General features: G+C 49.5%; 1 protein-coding gene across 3 annotated transcripts in view; it reads left to right on the forward strand.

Annotated features, from left to right (window-relative positions):
- Positions 1-22,179, forward strand: part of LOC113587310 (potassium channel subfamily T member 2) — a 48,636-nt gene that overhangs the window by 4,465 nt on the left and 21,992 nt on the right. For all 3 annotated transcript variants that reach the window (XM_035525337.1, XM_035525339.1, XM_035525338.1), the window contains exons 2-12: positions 6,083-6,162; positions 6,367-6,466; positions 9,094-9,147; positions 10,118-10,166; positions 10,448-10,507; positions 15,080-15,154; positions 15,749-15,832; positions 16,481-16,575; positions 17,389-17,569; positions 20,387-20,551; positions 22,054-22,179. The exon at positions 22,054-22,179 is cut by the window's right edge and continues 11 nt beyond it. In XM_035525337.1, coding sequence (XP_035381230.1) covers positions 6,083-6,162; positions 6,367-6,466; positions 9,094-9,147; positions 10,118-10,166; positions 10,448-10,507; positions 15,080-15,154; positions 15,749-15,832; positions 16,481-16,575; positions 17,389-17,569; positions 20,387-20,551; positions 22,054-22,179 — 1,069 coding nt within the window. The remainder of the gene's footprint in view (positions 1-6,082; positions 6,163-6,366; positions 6,467-9,093; positions 9,148-10,117; positions 10,167-10,447; positions 10,508-15,079; positions 15,155-15,748; positions 15,833-16,480; positions 16,576-17,388; positions 17,570-20,386; positions 20,552-22,053) is intronic.

Raw genomic sequence — 22,179 nt, forward strand, 5'->3', positions numbered from 1 at the left:
CAGTCCCTGAGCTGACGTGCAGAACGTGTTGTGTGGGATCACACAGCCCCGAGTGCCCTGCTGGGCATGTTTCACCACAGAACTTTATTGGAGTGGAAAAATTCTTTGCTGATACAGTATTGCACTTGCTAGTTCTCAGCCTCCCTGACATATCTGTCTGTAATAACTATTTGGCACAAAGCCCTAAATTTGGACATTTGGCAAAGTGGTTTCCAGGGAGTTCTGAGATGCTTTGTCTGTACTTGGGTGGTAAACAATGGTGATTCAGCCAAAGTTCTGGAGAAATAAACAAAACAAACCACTGACTTCAGGCACGGGAAGAATTGAGCTTTTATTTCTAAGTGTGAAGTGACTGTGTGATTGCGTCCATGGCAGAAATGCCCCGTGCAAATGAAATGGAACCAGGTGAACCAGAATCTGCTTATCCGACCAGGCTCTACCCGCACGTGATGGTTTCCTTTAGCGTTGTGTTGTGTATGCTCTTCGTTCCTGCGCCTGCCATACTGATGCCCTCACACAGAGAGCAGAAATCGTTTCTTACCTGATTGTTATTCCGTGTTTGGCGATGTAGGAGAGGCCTAAGGCGAGTCTGAGTGGTGCGAGGCTCTCTTTCTGCTGTGGCAGAGAGATATGCAACAAAGTGGTGTATGCAGCGGAGTGATACACGACGCCGCGCCACACCGTGCGGCTCTCTCCGGCAGCCTGCAACGCCTGGATCTCCCCTGCTCCTTAATTGCATTAGGCCGGCACACCACCGGAATTTCATTTGGCTCTCAGCAGCTTTTAGGGTTCAGGGAACGCTAGAACAGTCTCGGGGTCAAGGACCGCAAGGCGCTCGGCGGTGGGTTGGACGTTTGGGAAAATCAGCGGTCCGGCGGTCTGTCTACAGGAGTGGCACTTATTTATGTCCGAGGAAATGTCAGGTGCACAGGCAATGCCCTGCAGGAAGAGACAGACACAGACAACACAATTCTGTGGAAGCAGAATTATTCTAAGGACAGGCTGTGTGTGAGGGGCCAATGAGGTGCTGACATGTCAGGTGTTCATTAGGCCCATCATCCAATTAAATTGCCTCTTACAGATCGAGATTCGACCAAGGGTTAAACAACTTAGGATGAAATGAGGGAGCAGAGTGCAGGGTGTTTTCTGGAGGATGTGATGGACAGTTAGTTGGGAGACAGAGCCAGCAGGTGTGGCAGGACTGCTGATTTGAGTCCGGAAAACTTGTCACCCAAATCTGGAGTTTGAGCAAAAGGCTAGTGCTCACATTTACTTACTGACAGGGGCCCCACTATTGCAGTCATTTACTTACTGACAGGGGCCCCATTATAACAGTCATTACTTACTGACAGAGGGCCCCATTATAACAGTCATTTACTTACTGACAGAGGGCCCCATTATAACAGTGAATTTATTTACTGACAGAGGGCCCCATTATAACAGTCATTTACTTAGTGACAGAGGGCCCCACTATAGCAATCATTTACTTACTGACAGAGGGCCCCATTATAACAGTCATTACTTACTGACAGAGGGCCCCACTATAGCAATCATTTACTTACTGACAGAGGGCCCCATTATAACAGTCATTACTTACTGACAGAGGGCCCCACTATAGCAATCATTTACTTACTGACAGAGGGCCCCATTATAACAGTGAATTTACTTACTGACAGAGGGCCCCATTATAACAGTAAATTTACTTAGTGACAGAGGGCCCCACTATAGCAGTCATTTACTTACTGACAGAGGGCCCCATTATAACAGTCATTACTTAATGACAGAGGGCCCCACTATAGCAATCATTTACTTACTGACAGAGGGCCCCATTATAACAGTAAATTTACTTACTGACAGAGGGCCCCACTATAACAGTAAATTTACTTAGTGACAGAGGGTGTAATATGCCTCTGGTAAGTGATTATGTTTATTTCAGTGGTCTGGCATGAGCAAGGGTGCATGAGAACATTGTGATGGACATCTCCATCAGTCACAGTGCGTCTCATCTCTATGCAGAGAGGCAGATGAAGAAGCCAACGGTTTTCCAGTCATGTCGATACAGCCGGATATGATCCAGACCTGAGCCTAATTATTCATCGCCGCCTGCATTCGCAGTTGTCTTTGGCCGCTTGCCAGAGGTTCGTGTCTGTGAACGTGTGTGAGGCATCCAGACCTCGCTGTCTCGCCGGGCCAGAGCAGTGGGGGGCTCAGAAGCGAAGTTGAGGGGTCCACAGAAGAAAGAGGGCGTTTGTGCAGGCCTGGGCCAGTGGAGAAGCAGGACCGAGGAGCGTATTGTTCGGCTGAAAGAACGACAGGGCCCTTGGGTTCTGAGAGCAGCGCTTATTACACACCCCCACCCCGTATTCGCCAGCTGAAAAGCCACCGCATATTTCTAGGTCAGGGTCATGTCGTTCTGGCTATAGAAAAGCTGGCTGTTCATAAACCTTCAGCGGCTGGATAGTAGAGGTGTGTGTTTGTGTGTGTGTGTGTATGTGTGTGTGTGTGTGTGTGTGTAAATGAGTGGGTGTGTTGTAAGGGTAATTTTGTTTGTCTGCTTGTGGTACATACTGTGTATCTTACTGAATTGCCGTAATTCGTGTCTTATTGAGCTGGTGTGTGTGTGTGTGTGTGTGTGTGTGTGTGTGTGTGTTTGTGTGTGTGTAGGTGTGTGTGTATGTGTGTGTGTGTGTGTGTGTTTGTGTGTGTGTGTGTTTGTGTGTGTTTGTGTGTGTAGGTGTGTGTGTGTGTGTGTAGGTGTGTGTGTGTGTGTGTGTAGGTGTGTGTGTGTGTGTGTGTAGCTGTGTGTGTGTGTGTGTGTGTGTGTGTTTTTGTCTTTGTCTCCCCTGCCGCTCGGTGCATGTTGGAGTGGTGCATCGTGGGCCGTCATCAATTCCACGAGCAAGGCGTTTGTGCTTATTCGTCTCTAATGGGGTTTGTGAGTGCACCACTCAGTTAAAGAATAACGACACACTTGAAAGCAAAACAAAAGCAGCAGGCTGACTATAGAGAAGAAAGTGTTATTTTGCCCACCTCTGTTGTTTCTCATCACATCCATACAAATGTTCAGGTGCATGTTTAAAGAAGAGAGAGGCAAAAACACCTCTCCAGCAGCCTGTGGAGGGCTCTTAGTAAATAATGGCGCAAGTAGCATCAAGAGGTTTAACGCTAAACAAAACTCCTGCTGTGGTGGTATGTAGGCCGAGTCCGAGTGTGTGCGTCTCGCTGTAGAATGTGACTGGTGGTCTAGAGGTACCATGACTAGAAATGCAGTTTACTACCCCAAAACTGTGTTGCCTCAAGCCTACAGAGAGACACAGATTTGCTGTTTTCGGCCATTCTGCAAATATGTTTGGTTGGATTTCTCTCTCTCTCTCTCTCTCTCTCTCTCTCTCTCTCTCCAAATCTATGGGTAGTGGTACAGAACATTATGGTCTCATTAAGACAGATGATTTGAGAGAACATTCAGTCCCATCATCGTTAATATTATTTCGGCCAGTATAAAGGTCTTTTATGTCTTTCAACTGCCAATTTTGTTTTAATGGAACAAAACTAAAAGACATAAAAACACGATAAAGCTTGATAGTTCATCATTAAAAGTTTCTGAAACACTATAAATATAAAGCTAACTCAGATTATGCTTGGTACATTGCTTTTCAGTCACCTTGCTTCTGTTAAATAACAACATAGCTAGCCAGTCTTCTTGTGCACTTTCTCTCTCTCTCTCTCTCTCTGTGTCTCCCTGTGACCATCTCCACATGTCGCTCTCCACTGCCACAGACAGCCAAACACAGCAGCGTTTATTCTTGGCAAATTGTTGCTGCAGACCATTACACTATATTTTCAATTCGACCCACAGAGCCACTTTCTCCCCTGGTTCTTGCAGGCGTGCAGTGCCGTGTGTCGCCATGTGGAGTTAATGAGTTTCGTGTGTTTTTAATACCTTTTCCACCAATTTTTACCCGCAGCTAACAAGTCGCCTGCATTATCTGTTCCACAGCTCAATTTTTAAAAAATGTTTTAACGGGCAATATTCGCACCCCGGGAGTGCGCCGTCGTTGGCTTCTCAAGTGGAAAAGCGTCTACTGGAGAGTGTGACAGGGGTGAAGCAATGTTCGAAAGGGCTTCCCTGTGGGCGGGGCCAGAACACGCCGCAGGTCGGAGGCACTGGGGGACGGGAGGCACTGGGGGGCGTGTGCAGTTGACCAATGACTGAAGAGGAAAGAAAACACTGGTAATGGTGCTCAGGGGTGAAGACAGAAGCGAGCAGATCAGTTGTGAAAAGGAGCGAAGGCTGTTTAATACAGAGACACTGCAGAGACACATCCCAACCCCCTGGCCACAGCTGGTGCCTGGGGTTATGGCATTCTGTGGGGCACAGGACTATGGGACATGTACTCCCCCACAAGAGTTTGCGACCTTGTTTCTGTTAGAACCAGTCAGAGCCTGATGCAGTTTGGCTGCAAAAATAATAAGACTGAATAACACTGAACAACAAAACCAAGCTGGTGTTGTTTCCCTGGTGTTAACGCAGCAGCTGCAGGTGCCTGTGATCCATGACATGGCACCGTCCTGGGAAAGATTCTGCTTCAGAGGCCGATTACCATAATTAGTTGTAATTATGGCAGCCCCTTAAGACCATCGGACCGGCGAGCTGCGTGCTTAATCAAAACGTTTATTTACCCGTTTTAACTCTGATGCTGGTCTCGGACCAAGAACAGTCATGCTTCACAGGTAATTAGCCACAAATAAATTGGCACGGTAATGACGAGCTGGTGAAGGCTGAGGTTAACGCTCTCTGTGTGCAGCTGAGGGACCAATGACAACGTGTGCACTAGGACCCAGGAGCAGCGGCGTCTCTTGCGCTGTTTAGATTTGACTTCTTGTCCAGCTAATAAACCTTTTTGAGCTCCTTTTGTTTCCTCTCTCTCTCTCTCGCACACACACACACACACACACACACACACACACAGTCGAATTGAGAAGCCAGCTACATCATTGTCCTCAGTGGCGTAGCACTAGCGATTAATCTTTAGCTGACGAGTTGCTCATTGAAAGGGTCAGCGGCTCCGCTCTGACTGGCCCCGCCGCCCCCAGAGCCCTGCATGGTGCGGGGGGCGGGGCTAATTAAAGGAAAGCAGATTCATCCACGACCCCTGACTTGGCTCTGCTAGCACCATGCATAAACGCGCGCTAGCGCGTGCTCACCGTCACCATAGCAACGTGGCGCGGGGAGCAGGGAGGCCGTGGTAAGGCAGGCCGCTCCGCCAGGGTCACGGGAGCGCTGAGATCCCTGGTGGTCCACGAAACTGGATTAGCGCTTCCGCCTCTCGCTTTTCAGCCGCCACCGCATGGGAGGCAGGGAGGTGGAAGGAGGCAGGGAGCCCGCGCTCCTCCGTCTTCCTCCTTTGTGTTAGTTTCCTCCTTGCTCCCCGTGCAGGGCTTTGAAGGGCGGAAGGAGAGCTCGTCCAGTCGCCAGCCGTGTGCGGACCTCGGCTGTAGCTCCAGGGATCAGAACAGGGACAAAGATGATCAGAGGAGTCCTGTGTTCCTGTCCAATCCCAGCTCATCTAGCCTGGGGGGTACTTGAGAAAAGAGCTCGGAAACCTCGCTCTGTCTGTGTGTGGGCGTGCGTGGGCTTGTGCACACACCACCGTGCCCCTCCCTCTGCTTCCTCTCGTGAAATGTGCTAATCCCCCTGTAGAGGGTTCTGTGTAGGGGAGTGAAGGCGGTAATCGTGGCTTCCCTGAGCGGCCCGAGCACCAGGAGGGAATTTGTCCCTTTTGCTGGAGTAGCGAGACCGGCACGCGCTGGCTGGCCAGGACCAGAGAAGGCATCACTTCCTCTCAAAGCCATTAGCCTTGAATCAATGCATATTCACATGCACAAAGACATTCCCCATATATACACACTGCTACCTGATTTACTCATTTACCATAATAACTGTCCCTCACAAACACACACACACACACATACACACACACACACAGACAAACAGTAAGCTAACCCTTCTGTCTCTTCTTCCTCATCCCCCCCCCCCCTTCCTCATTTTGTGTGGGATTGTTCCATCGCTGCTCTCCTCCAGAGTTCAGGTGGAGTTCTATGTGAATGAAAACACGTTCAAGGAACGCCTGAAGCTGTTCTTCATCAAAAACCAAAGATCCAGTGAGTTGCCCTCCGCCCGTTGACAGCGCGCTGTGCTCTGACTGCTGTGGGTGGTGCTGCTGGTGGTGTTTTTTTTGTTTGCTTTTTGGGTTTTGCTGTTTCTTTCTGTCCCGTGCTCCCGTGCTTTCGGTCCTCCACCCCCTGCTCCCGTGCAGACGCCCTCGTCATCCCCCCTGGGTCATTGACCTGAGCTCTTGTCTGCAGGTCTGAGAGTGCGCCTCTTCAACTTCTTCCTGAAGGTGGTGAGCTGCCTGCTCTACATCGTGCGGGTCCTGCTGGACGATCCGCATGAGCAGAGAGACTGGTGAGGAGGCACACCGACTGGAGAGCACCTGAGCCTCACTCCTGGAGACCCACCGTGTCATAGAGCTTAGATCCAGTACACAGACACAGCTCGGTAGCACGGAACGTAGCATTACTTTACTCAGAAAACACTCAATCAGGTTACTACTACAATATTTCAAAACTATGATTGCTCTAAAAAAAAAGAAACAGTTACACTAACAATAGTTTAGAAATTGTTTACTCAGTGCTCAGTACTATCTGAGTGCAGGGTCAGTGTATTATCGAACAGTTGGACCTGAATTCTGCAGCTGGTGTATATGGATGTACATGCAGCACACAGTTTAGCTTTTGCAGCTCTGAAACACAAGTGAGTGGAAGGGCTCAGTAGTTTTTGAGGTGGATGTGTTGGAGTGGAGAAAAAAAAAAACCTTAACTGTGTAGTACTGTGAGCCTTCACAATCTGGACCTGCATAACCCCACGAAGTCAAATAGGACCTGCTGAGAATGGTGTGTGCAAGAGAGAGAGAGAGAGAGAGAGAGAGAGAGGAGAGAGCCATGTGCATGGGAGGGCAGAGTCTCACTTACGGAGGAAACCAATCTGCTGGCGTGCGAACGAGGGAGTGAGTGAGAGAGAGAGAGAGAGAGAGAGAGAGAGAGAGAGAGAGAGAGAGAGAGAGAGAAAGACAGAGAGAAAGATGAGCCTACACATGAGCACAGACCAGCATGAGGGCAAAAGTAAACAGAAGAACAAGGAGACAGTTACAGTGAAAGATGCTGGTCTAGGGGTCGGGGGACAGACAGTGCTGGACTAGGGGTCAGGGGACAGATAGTGCTGGACTAGGGGTCAAGGGACAGACAGTGCTGGACTAGAGGTCAGGGGACAGACACAGTGCTGGACTAGGGGTTGAGGGACAGACACAGTGCTGGACTAGGGGTCAGGGGACTGACACAGTGCTGGACTAGGGGTCAGGGGACAGACACAGTGCTGGACTAGGGGTCAAGGCACAGACACAGTGCTGGACTAGGGGTCAAGGCACAGACACAGTGCTGGACGAGGGGTCAAGGGACAGACACAGTGCTGGACTAGGGGTCAAGGGACAGACACAGTGCTGGACTAGGGGTCAGGGGACTGACACAGTGCTGGACTAGGGGTCGGGGGACCGACAGCGCTGGACGAGGGATCGAGGGACTGACACAGTGCTGGACTAGGGGTCGGGGGACAGACACAGTGCTGGACTAGGGGTCGGGGGACAGACAGCGCTGGACTAGGGGTCGGGGGACAGACAGCGCTGGACGAGGGATCGAGGGACTGACACAGTACTGGACTAGGGGTCGGGGGACAGACACAGTGCTGGACTAGGGGTCGGGGGACAGACAGTGCTGGACTAGGGGTCAGGGGACAGATAGTGCTGGACTAGGGGTCAAGGGACAGACAGTGCTGGACTAGAGGTCAGGGGACAGACACAGTGCTGGACTAGGGGTCGAGGGACAGACACAGTGCTGGACTAGGGGTCAGGGGACTGACACAGTGCTGGACTAGGGGTCAGGGGACAGACACAGTGCTGGACTAGGGGTCAAGGCACAGACACAGTGCTGGACTAGGGGTCAAGGCACAGACACAGTGCTGGACGAGGGGTCAAGGGACAGACACAGTGCTGGACTAGGGGTCAAGGGACAGACACAGTGCTGGACTAGGGGTCAGGGGACTGACACAGTGCTGGACTAGGGGTCGGGGGACCGACAGCGCTGGACGAGGGATCGAGGGACTGACACAGTGCTGGACTAGGGGTCGGGGGACAGACACAGTGCTGGACTAGGGGTCGGGGGACAGACAGTGCTGGACTAGGGGTCGGGGGACAGACAGCGCTGGACGAGGGATCGAGGGACTGACACAGTGCTGGACTAGGGGTCGGGGGACAGACACAGTGCTGGACTAGGGGTCGGGGGACAGACACAGTACTGGACTAGGGGTCGGGGGACAGACACAGTGCTGGACTAGGGGTCGGGGGACAGACAGTGCTGGACTAGGGGTCGGGGGACAGACAGCGCTGGACTAGGGGTCGGGGGACAGACAGCGCTGGACTAGGGGTCGGGGGACAGACAGCGCTGGACTAGGGGTCGGGGGACAGACAGCGCTGGACTAGGGGTCGGGGGACAGACAGCGCTGGACTAGGGGTCGGGGGACAGACAGCGCTGGACGAGGGATCGAGGGACTGACACAGTGCTGGACTAGGGGTCGGGGGACAGACACAGTGCTGGACTAGGGGTCGGGGGACAGACACAGTACTGGACTAGGGGTCGGGGGACAGACACAGTGCTGGACTAGGGGTCGGGGGACAGACAGTGCTGGACTAGGGGTCGGGGGACAGACAGTGCTGGACTAGGGGTCGGGGGACAGACAGCGCTGGACTAGGGGTCGGGGGACAGACAGCGCTGGACTAGGGGTCGGGGGACAGACAGCGCTGGACTAGGGGTCGGGGGACAGACAGTGCTGGACTAGGGGTCGGGGGACAGACAGCGCTGGACTAGGGGTCCGGGGACGGGCAAGGTGAAGAGAGTGGTATGGAACTGATGGATGTCTCTTTTTGTAGCAATACTGAATGCTAACCGCTGGTCCTTTCTTCCTTTTTCTGTATGCGTGTATAGCCCAGGTTGTCTCCGACAGAACGCCTCGACCCAGAACAGAAGCCACTTCGACTGGTGAGTGCCTCCAACAACTGGAAACCAAGCGGCCGGAGGGGTCGCCACTCCGATCGGCCATCTCATTTTACGAGGGCAAAACAGGACGGTATCGATCCGGAGCGCATCAGCGGACCTTGTGGCTCTGGCCCATTACACAGCAATAATAATACGTTGTCCACGCATCATTGTCAGCACTGTCTCCTACACACGGCTCTGAATTAATGAAACCATATGAGCAGCGGGCGGAGCCGCTCGCCTCCAGCTTTGTTCTGTCTCGATCCTACTGTAGTATTGATTTATCGACAGCCAAAGAGCAAGAGGCGGGGCTTCAAATACGATAATGAAAGCCTATATTTAGACAATATTTTCTCTGTCGTGTGGTGAATTTAAAAAGGGAGTGTGCTTCTGTTTGTGTGTGTGTGTGTGTGTGTGTGTGTGTGTGTGTGTGTGTGTGCTCATTCAGTCATAACCCTTCACGCTGTTTCTCACGCTGCACTTTGGTGTGTTACACCATTATGACCTCATTTGTTTGGCGGAATTAACGGCGAGTCAATTTGAGTCTGCTCTTAACGTTTAGATCTGCGCCCAGGGAACATCCCTGAAGCACTGAAAATGGATTGAACTTAAAAATGAGAAAATGTCATTTAGCCAAAATAAGGGTTTTTTTGAAAATCCATTTGTGTTCACTGTTATGTTACAAATTTGTCATGGTCTATGTACAGTTGGTCTGCTTTACAGTGGGACTTCAATCTGGTTGTTAATGATCAGTGTGAACATAAACGTTTGCGTGCTTCTTCATGCTGTTCAGAGTGTTGATTCTGTTTGTGAACTTCGGTGCACTGGGAGCGCGCTGTCATTTATTTATATTTGTTGCTGTGAAACTGCTGACCTGTGTGATGAGTTTGGCTCCTCGCTGCTACCTGAGCTCTGCTAACATGCTGTTCTTTTCTCCCTGCGTGTCACCACGGTGACGGCCCTGTGCCATCAGGTCCCTTATTATCTGGGTGAACCGACCTCTGCCGCTCTGGGCACTACAGGTCAGACCAATTAACCTTTTATGCCAAAACACACAGAAAAGGGGGCAAATTGTACAGAATCACAGAGAAGTCATATTGCACCAACCTGTACAAACAGACACACATAACGCACATAAAGGTGCCACTGCTGTTCTTTACTCGTGCTGGTCATCTTTTTCATTAGGCTCATTTCCTGTTTCTGCCCATTCCCACTCAATCTGCTTTCATCTATCTTTCTCTTCCTTTGTCTTTCTCCCTTTCCCCTCTTCCTCCATCCTCTCTCTCTGTTTCTCTCTCATCAGGTGCTTGTGGCCCTCATCAGCTTCTCAGAGACCATGTTGCTTCTGTATCTCAGCTACAAGGTGAGCAACACACGCTGAACACCACACCACACACAACACACGCTGAACACTACGCACCACACTACACTACCTAAAACACACAACACACGCTGAACACCACACCACACACAACACACGCTGAACACCACACCACACACAACACACGCTGAACACCACGCACCACACACTGAACACCACACCACACACAACACACGCTGAACACCACACCACACACAACACACGCTGAACACTACGCACCACACTACACTACCTAAAACACACAACACACGCTGAACACCACACCACACACAACACACGCTGAACACCACACAACACACGCTGAACACCACACCACACACAACACACGCTGAACACTACGCACCACACACTGAACACCACACCACACACAACACACGCTGAACACCACACCACACACAACACACGCTGAACACCACACCACACACAACACACGCTGAACACCACGCACCACACACTGAACACCACACCACACACAACACACGCTGAACACCACACCACACACAACACATGCTGAACACCACACCACACACAACACACGCTGAACACTACGCACCACACTACACTACCTAAAACACACAACACACGCCGAACACCACACCACACACAACACACACTGAACACCACACCACACACAACACACACTGAGCACTACGCACCACACACTGAACACCACACCACACACAACACACGCTGAACACCACACCACACAAAACACACGCTGAACACCACACCACACAAAACACACGCTGAGCACTACGCACCACACACTGAACACCACACCACACAAAACACACACTGAGCACTACGCACCACACACTGAACACCACAACACACGCTGAACACCACACCACACACAACACACACGCTGAGCACCACACAAAACACACGCTGAACACCACACAAAACACACACTGAACACCACACCACACATACGCTGAACACCACACCACACAAAACACACACTGAGCACTATGCATCACACGCTGAACACCACACCACACAAAACACACGCTGAACACCACACCACACACAACGCACGCTGAACACCACACCACACAAAACACACACTGAACACCATACGCCACCTAAAACACACAACACACGCTGAACACCACACCGCACAAAACACACGCTGAACACCACACCACACAAAACACACACTGAGCACTACGCACCACACTACGCCACCTAAAACACACAACACACGCTGAACACCACACCACACAAAACACACACTGAGCACTACGCACCACACTACGCCAAAAACACACACCACACTGCATACGCTGAACACCACACAAAACACACACTGAGCACTACGCACCACACTATGCCACCCAAAACACACAACACACGCTGAACACCACACCACACAAAATACAGACTGAACACTACACACCACACTATGCCACCCAAAACAAACACCACACTACACACGCTGAACACCACACCACACAAAACACACACTGAACACCACAACACACAAAACACACACTGAGCACTACGCACCACACACTGAACACCACAACACACGCTGAACACCACACCACACAAAACACACACTGAACACCACACCACACAAAACACACACTGAGCACTATGCATCACACGCTGAACACCACACCACACAAAACACACACTGAGCACTACGCACCACACTACGCCAAAAACACACACCACACTGCATACGCTGAACACCACACAAAACACACACTGAGCACTACGCACCACACTATGCCACCCAAAACACACAACACACGCTGAACACCACACCACACAAAACACACACTGAACACCACAACACACGCTGAACACACCACACACAACACACGCTGAACACCACACCACACAAAACACACACTGAGCACTACGCACCACACACTGAACACCACACCACACACAACACACGCTGAACACCACACAAAACACATGCTGAACACTGCGCACCACACACTGAGCACTATGCACCACACTACGCCACCTAAAGCACACAACACACGCTGAACACCACACCACACAAAATACAGACTGAACACTACACACCACACTATGCCACCCAAAACAAACACCACACTACACACGCTGAACACCACACAACACTACACACGCTGAACACCACACCACACAAAACACACACTGAACACTACGCACCACACAAAACACACACTGTACACCACACCACACAAAACGCACACTGAGCACTACGCACCACACAAAACACACACTGAGCACTACGCACCACACTATGCCACCCAAAACACACAACACACGCTGAACACCACACCACACTACACACGCTGAACACCACACCACACAAAACACACACTGAACACCACAACACACGCTGAACACACCACACACAACACACGCTGAACACCACACCACACAAAACACACACTGAGCACTACGCACCACACACTGAACACCACACCACACACAACACACGCTGAACACCACACAAAACACATGCTGAACACTGCGCACCACACACTGAGCACTATGCACCACACTACGCCACCTAAAGCACACAACACACGCTGAACACCACACCACACAAAATACAGACTGAACACTACACACCACACTATGCCACCCAAAACAAACACCACACTACACACGCTGAACACCACACAACACTACACACGCTGAACACCACACCACACAAAACACACACTGAACACCACACCACACAACACACACAGTGAATACTACACACCACACTACGCCACCTAAAACACACAACACACGCTGAACACCACACCACACAAAACACACGCTGAACACCACAGCACACAAAACACACACTGAACACCACACCACACAAAACACACGCTGAACACTACGCACCACACACTGAACACCACACAAAACACACGCTGAACACCACACCACACAAAACACACACTGAGCACTACGCACCACACTACGCCACCTAAAACACATGCTGAACACCACACCACAGAAAATACACACTGAACACTACACACCACACTATGCCACCCAAAACACACACACACTACACACACTGAACACTACACCACACCAAACACACGCTGAACACCACACCACACAAAACACACACTGAACACTACGCACCACACTACACACACTGAACACTACACCACACCAAACACACGCTGAACACCACACCACACAAAACACACACTGAACACCATACGCCACCTAAAACACACAACACACGCTGAACACCACACCGCACAAAACACACGCTGAACACCACACCACACAAAACACACACTGAGCACTACGCACCACACTACGCCACCTAAAACACACAACACACGCTGAACACCACACCACACAAAACACACGCTGAACACCACACAAAACATACACTGAACACTACGCACCACACTACGCCACCCAAAACACACAACATACGCTGAACACCACACCACACAAAACACACACTGAACACTACGCACCACACTACGCCATGCAAAACAAACACCACACACTGAACACCACACCACACAAAACGCACACTGAACACTACGCACCACACTATGCCACCCAAAACACACACCACACAATACATGCTGAACACCACACCACACAAAACACACACTGAGCACTACACACCACACTACGCCACCCAAAACACACAACACACGCTGAACACCACACCACCCAAAACACACACTGAACACTACGCACCACACTACACCACCCAAAACACACACTACACAACAGACTGAACACCACACCACACAAAACACACACTGAACACTACGCACCACAATACGCCACCCAAAACACACACCACATAGCACACTACACACGCCAAACCCCATCTGCTCCCTGGCTGTACTGTAGCTCCGCGCTCTCTTAGGCTGTAAAGATCTTTGCTGTAAGCCACTATTTCGCAGGCTCTGTCCAAGTCCTGGCAGTGGGCCCAGTTTGGCAGCCCTGATAATCTACCCCATTTTATTCCACTCATCACACAATTATGCACCAAACCTTTATGAGTTGATTTCAGCGTGTTGGATCGGGAAAAAAGAGATACTGTACTGCACTCAGAGAGGAAATTCGTTTCTAAAAGTCAGTACATGTGATCTTCATGTGCAACTGCTTAGCAACCTCTCTCCAATGTAGGAGCTGTGATCAGAGAATAAAGGAAGAGAGAGAGAGGGAGGATGAGAGGGAGATGTGCGTACCAACCCACTCTTTGTTTCCTGAGGGCCCTTGTGCTGGGCGCATAAGAGAGGAAGGAAAGTAGCCTGTCCTCCCCAGGCCCGCGAAGGCCACGCCTATTTGGGTTTCACAGCTCCTTTGAAGTTGGCTGCGGATTCCCCTCATGATTAATGGAGTCAGCCGAGTCATGTCCCCCCTGCAATCCTCTCGCATATTGATTTCTGCCGGAACGAGCAGGCCCTCTCTGCCCGCACTGCTCTCCCCCAGAGTGGACCCGCCGCCCCAGGCCACGGAGCTCGCCTGGAGTCCTTCCCTCTTCAGCCTTGTTTCCATTGCTCGATGGTGCACACGCACGTGCGTACACTCTGACCCTCGGTGTCTCCTCCTGCGTGTTTCCAGGGCAACGTGTGGGAGCAAGTGTTGCGTGTGCCATTCATCCTGGAGATGATCAGCGCAGTTCCCTTCGTGATCACTGTGAGTGCTTGTCCTGGGCCTTCATCCGCGTCACACACACAGCATAGCTGCCCAGTGCACCAGCCAGTGCGTGAAAGTGGCATTAGTGATGAGTGAATGTGAGCCTGTAATAAAGAGTGAATGCTGTGATATTAATTAACATATTCATTAATATTAGATGAATATGTAGATGTTTATCATTAGTATTGGCGAGGTTTATAGTCTGTATATTATATAGTATCTATGAAAAGTTTAAAGTATGTATATCATATAGTATGTATAGTATTCTATGTAATTTGTTTTCTATATATGATGGTATTTAATAGTAGATGGAAAGTTATTGGTATTTGCAAATATTGTAGCATGTACACCCAGTTGTGCAGGTATTTGTGTTGTTATGATATTATGGAGTGTTATGTATTTCCATATTCATAACATATATATTTATGTTTACTTAAGCTTATATACTGCAGATACTTACTGCTTGTACAATCTGTGTTTAATACACAGATGTGGTTATGTTGAATACCTGCACTGTCAGGTCAATACTATGAGTGCTATTTTTCTTGCCCATAAAGAAACGCAAAAACTTAAATAAATGCTTTGCTCTGACAGGTGATTTTGCCCTCTCTCCGAAACCTGTTCATCCCTGTCTTTTTGAACTGCTGGCTGGCCAAACACGCTCTGGAGAACATGATTGTAAGAAGAAAATCCCATGATGCTTTTTTTCCTCTGAGCAATGCTCCTCGTCTGTTTATTTATTTATATTTTTGTCAAGTTTTCTTTTGGGAAAAAAACGCATGTTGATGACTCCTAGTGCAAAGTGTAAATTAGTAAAATTGACGTACAATCATAACTGCGTGAGACTAATTGAAATTGGGCACATTTGCCAGAACTGCTGTGTACTGGCACTAAAATCATAGCTGCTGTTTTTATTATTTGTATTTATTTTAATTGAAATTTTTTTTAATGAATTTATGCATTTATTTCATGAGCGTGATTGCAGAAAATTCACTAAATGTAATCTGTGGAGTGTCTCCGTTGGGGGGGCTAGAATAAAATGAAAGTGCTCGCATTGATTATCCTGTTAATAACACATCAGTCGTCGGTGACAGCCTTTAATAATATTAGAAGTGCATATCTGTCCGGATTCTGTCTGTTTCTAGTTCATTCCCTCTGTGTCTGTAATTCCATGTAAGCCTCCCGTCTGTGGAAGGTGAAAGTCTTTTTCGGAGTATTACGCTGGCTTTCCTGACATTTGTGGTTCCGCTCGTGTGCCCCAGCGTGCACGCGGTAACCCTCTGCTGTCCTCTCTCTGTCGTACCTGCGTGCGTGTGTGCGTTTCAGAACGATCTGCACAGAGCCATCCAGCGCACGCACTCAGCCATGTTCAACCAGGTGCTGATCCTCATCAGCACCCTGCTCTGCCTTATCTTCACCTGGTGAGAGACGGGCGGGGGCGGGGCAGGGGCGGGGCAGGGGCGGGGCTGGGCGGGGAGCGCCGGGGAGCGGCTGGGTGGACGACTCATGCTTCCAGGTTATTGTTGTTAGTAGCGATATGTATGTAATTATTATCCTCGCCATTATTATTCTGTTGGTAATATTGGACGGGAAGCAGCGAGCCCTGTAAGGCAAATGTTGAACAGAGAGAGAGAGAGAGAAAAAGAATTGGGAGAACAGGATAGAGAGAGAGAGAGATATAAAGGGAGAAAGGAGAGAGCTAAAGGAAGAGATAAAAAGAGAAAGCGCGAGCAAGAGGAGAGATGAAAATAAAGAAGGACAGAGAGAGAAAGGAGTGAAGGAGAGGTTAGAAATAAGACAGAAGGAGACGCAGAGATGGCTGGAAAGCGCAGAAAAGGAGAGAAAAAGGCCTGGTTAAACACCATTTTAATATGGATCTAGGTTTAAGGGATTTACGTGTGTGTGTGTGTGTGCATCAGTATGTTAATGGCGCTTATCTCGGTACAACCGGCTTGTGGTTGAGGTTTCGCATGTGTGTGCTCAGTGTCGAAGAGTCAATACTCACCAATCCGAGGTGAAAAGCGCACCTCCCCCAGCATCACTGCGGTGGTACAAGCCTACAGTTATCCACTACACACTCAGCAGGTCCATCGCACCAACCTCCCAGCGCCATAGCAACCCCAGCTCCCCCTCCCTGCTCCAGTCCCCATGGCTGCGACTTAAGCAGTCATGTCAGTTTCATCACATGAGCTTATCTTTCCATTAAGATCCCTCCCTCTCTCTCTCTCTCTCAGTATCTGTGGTATACAGCATCTGGAGCGAGCGGGCAATAACCTGACTCTGTTCGACTCGCTCTATTTCTGCGTGGTCACCTTCTCCACAGTGGGCTTTGGCGACGTCACACCACAGATCTGGCCCTCGCAGCTCCTGGTGGTCATCATGATCTGCGTGGCTCTCATCGTGCTGCCCATCCAGGTGCGTCGCAGTGCACTCTCACCTCCGGCCTCTGCCGTGCATCTCCGTCCCCTGGTGCCTGCCACACCTGAGCTGCATACTGTAAGCCCTGTCTGGCTTTGTTCAAATAAATGACTAATGGATTTCCTCCACTCAGGGCTGCTGCCCTGCATCAATTAATTTGATTATGTTTGATCTGTTAGTTCAAATCACAGAGTAAAGGCACAAAGCAGTCATTTCCCACAAACTATAGTGGTTTTACACTGCTACTTACACATCCGCTGGGGAACAGCCATGGTATATACCTTGTTTTAGTTTAGTTTTGATTTCCTGTAGGTACCCCGCTAGCATCCTCATGTTAAGAAATTGCTTTTTTTTTCGCCCTGTACTTTGAGCTTTCAGATGTTTTATGGTCTTAGCATGTGGATATGATGTTACACGAGTCGAGGTGGGTATTTGTGTCTGTATGTGTTTGATAGAGACTACAAAGCTCTTCTGTAAGTCAATCTGGACACGCACGTCAAATGAAAGCCATAAATGAGGCGAGTTGCTTTTATGTTTCCGCACCCCTGAGAATCTGAGCATCTGGTCGCATTCACACTCAGGCACACACACTGAAACACACACATGCATATAATACTTTCCTAAAGGCTTGCACCTATCTCCCTGTTGGGCACACACACACACACACACAATTGCACACGGTCACACATGAATCACCCACTCTCACACGTCATAAACAGCACAGACTCCCTGTGAGGTTGTGACTCTCCAGACAGAGGGGAATATGCACATAAATCACACACACACACACATACACACATACATATACACACACACACACACACACACACACACACACACACACACACACACACACCTCTTAGTCATACATTTATGTACACCTGCATATTTCTCTCAACAATTCTCACACACACAGCCTCACACTTGTGCACTTCGATGTCTCTCACCAGTTCACTCGCGCACACACACACACACACACACACACACACACACACAGCAGCTCACCCATTTCAGGACCGTTGTTTCTAAACGTGGAGGAGGGCATGAGCTTTTATGTGTGCTGGAGGGGCTTCCCTGCCGGCGTGAGCTCAGGTCGCTGTCTCCAGGGACCAAGTACAGCCACTGTGGCTCTGCCTCAGCCACTTTCATCCACAAACGCCACCTGACATTTAGCCACCGCTCGTGCCCATTACGGGGCAACCCCCAGCCACGTTTTCTTTGGCGTGCCTGCTTCTGTGTGTGTGTGTGTGGGATTATCCGCGTACATGTCCGTCCGTGTGAGCACGTGTGTGTGTCCTGCTTTACTGCTACCTGCTGTCCTTACTGAATCCATGTAGTTCATCCAGGGCCTTCTAGGTCTGCTGGTTGGTGACAGTGGAGTTTTGTTTAGGCTCCATTATAGATGCATGAATGGGATTGTCTGTGAAACCCTGCAAGACTGCATCCCATAATAATCAAAGTGAATTATCGCCGTCTCGTGGACCCGCCCAGTATCCCGTGACATGTCTTGCAGTCACTGCTGCGGTGTTTTATTACAGTATCATTACAGTATGCAGACCTTCCCAAATCCCCAAAGCATGCGTTAATCCGGGCCCGCCTCCGCACTTTTCCACTAAACACTGTCGCATGCATCCGTCCCCTGGACCCCCTTAACGAACCCTTTAATACCCCAAATCCCTCAGTGTAGTCACCGCCTCTGACGTGCATGCACCCACACAGCTCTGGGGACACCTTGCCCCGCCGATAAAGAGGAGTCCGAACCCCAGGCGCAGGGTGACAGTGGGCAGCGTTGGGGAGGTAGTGAGCTCCATCATTCAGCGTTCTCCTGCATTTTGCGGGCTGTGGATTTCCTGGGTTAGACCTGTTTACAAATGAAATGTGCAGTAACAAATCATATAAATTGTATGCCAGTACACATATAAAACACAGGGATTTTCAACACTATAGTTCAATTTTTTAAATAAATAGTAGGGGCTTCTCAGTCCCAGTCTGAGATTTACTTATTTTAAGATTGTGGTATATTAAAACATGAAGTCCATTTTCCCATTTCTTCTCTGTGGGCATTATGAAAGATCTTTGAGTCTGCTAATAAAGAACTAGCCTTAAAGGAGAGATGAAATATGTCAGTGAGTGCACAGCACATGAAGGGTGAACATATGCTACGGTCAGACAGTGATGCCCTCTGGAAGTTTTTAGAAAGCTGACACTCCAGAAATGGACAAGTGGCAATATGTTACCAGTTAAAGAAATGAATCGTGGGAAATAACTGTAAAATATTTCACCGTTGTTGCCACTGTTTCTTGATAGAAGGTGGATTGTTTAAGTTATTTAAGATTAAGATTAAGATTATTTATGTACACTGAATATTTAAATGGGCACTCATTTACATTGCCAAACTCTCAGCACCATGTTTCAACCACCCCCTCCTCCCAAAAAACACTCTCCAACAGCAAACAGTGTTACTGCTCTCGCCTCCTCCAGACACTGGAGTGACATTTCCTGTGTCCTTTTGCTTCTTTGGTCCAACTGTAATCTGGTGGATTTGCGTGAGGTCAATTCAATGTGGCCTTGTCTGATCTGATTGTGTACATAGTTTGATGTGCTGGAATCTGGTTTGATTTGGTCCCAAGTTTAATGTGTTTATGTTTTCTTGGACTTGGTACCCAGTCTGAGTGCCGATGTCTGGTTCGATATTGTCTCCAGGTTGACATGCAGGTATCTGTTATGATATTGTCCCCAGTTTGATGTGCTGGTGTCTGGTTTGACACTGTCCCCAGTTTGATGTGCTGGTGTCTGATGTGATTATGTCCCCAGTTTGAGCAGTTAGCCTTCCTGTGGATGGAGAGACAGAAGTCGGGGGGCAACTACAGCCGCTACAGAGCTCAGACTGAGAAACACGTCGTACTCTGCGTCAGCTGCCTGAAGATAGATCTCCTCATGGACTTCCTCAATGAGTTCTTCGCTCACCCCAGGCTGCAGGTGAGTGTGCATGCATATGTGTGTGTGTGTTATGTGTGACCCCCACCCCCCGGAAGCAGAAAGACACAAAACAAAAGTAATTGACAAGGCGATCATTGGTGATCATTGCAAGCTACTGAATGGACAGACGAGCTGAAACACATATCAGGCAAACAATGAACAGAATTTGAAATGCAGCTAGACATAATAACCTGCCCATCCAGCAGCAAGGGTGGACCGACGGTGGACCAAAGAAAGCAAATAAATAAAACACTTAACCTACCTAACCAATCGACAACCTAACCAGAAGCATACAACGGATGGCACGCCTTACCTAGTGTGGTGAGAGGACTGAAACCAGGAGAGAAAACCAGGAGAGCAATCAAAACGAGTCTGCAACATCATAATTAGGCTACATGTAGAAACCGTCACGTAGCACAGCCTGGACTCATGCACCCAACAATCTCAGATGCACAATGCCCCCACAACAGGTACCTGTAGTTAGGTCCTTTTAATCCTCAAACCCCACCCTCCATCAGAAAATGGCGATTTCAGGAGGGCAGAGTGAAGCAGTAGTGTTCTTGCCGTTGGCACTGGACCGCCTAGTGTGTGTGTGTGTCCAAGTATAAAGTTATGTCCTGTAGAGATAATCCCCAGTAACAGCGTCAGGCAGCTACATCTCATGCACCAGGACTCCAGCAGTCTTACTGTGCTCCAGAAAATCTATTTCTGTCCGATCAGACCTCACTAAGACACAGAGCAACAAACATAACCATCACCTTGCTGGCCTGTGCGATATACCAGCACATCCATCATGTAAACATTCGTCGTCATGCCACAAACCCAGATGTGTTTATATTTGTGACTGCCACAAAGGAACACAACACATTTGTGACATTTTACACAATGGATGTGCAAGCTGTTAAAATGCAGGGAGTGGGCGAGATGGATCGTTGTCTTAGAGAAACAGCCTAAGTTCCATTTTATCTTCTAGAGCAGGTCTTCTCTCAATGGCATTGCCCTCTGGGTATGTTTCCAGAAGTAAACAGGTGATGGTGTATTCTCAGTTCTTCATGTTGAATGGACTGAAGCATGTTTTCAGGGGATGGGTTTGCTTTTTTGTGGTCTGGACTGATGTGAGTAGACAGTTCAGGGGGTCTGGGAGGTAGAGGTGTCAGTCCCGGCATTTCTGTTGTGCTAACCCAAACACACTCCGAGGGCGCACGTCACACCCAGCCGCCATTCCACCCACCACTTCCTTAAGAGCCCCTTACGATAACAGAGAGGTAGATGAGGGGTTCTGAGTGCTGACTCACCTACTGGTAATGTGGCCCCCCACATTACCAGTAGGTGAGTCAGCACTCAGAACCCCTGAGTGCTGAGTTCTGAGTGCTGACTCACCTACTGGTAATGTGGGGGGCGAAGGAGCGGCAGGACTGGCTAGGGGAGGAGGCTGGGCTTCAGGTGTGTGTGTGTGTGTGTGTGTGTGTGTGTGTGTGTGTGTGTGTGTGTGTGTGGTGCAGGACTACTACGTGGTGATCTTGTGTCCAGCTGAGATCGATGTGCAGGTGCGACGTGTCCTGCACATCCCGCTGTGGGCGCAGAGGGTCATCTACCTGCAGGGCTCCGCCCTCAAAGACCAAGACCTG

The sequence above is a fragment of the Electrophorus electricus genome, chromosome 4 (genome assembly GCF_013358815.1).
Source record: "Electrophorus electricus isolate fEleEle1 chromosome 4, fEleEle1.pri, whole genome shotgun sequence".
Lineage (NCBI taxonomy): Eukaryota > Metazoa > Chordata > Actinopteri > Gymnotiformes > Gymnotidae > Electrophorus > Electrophorus electricus.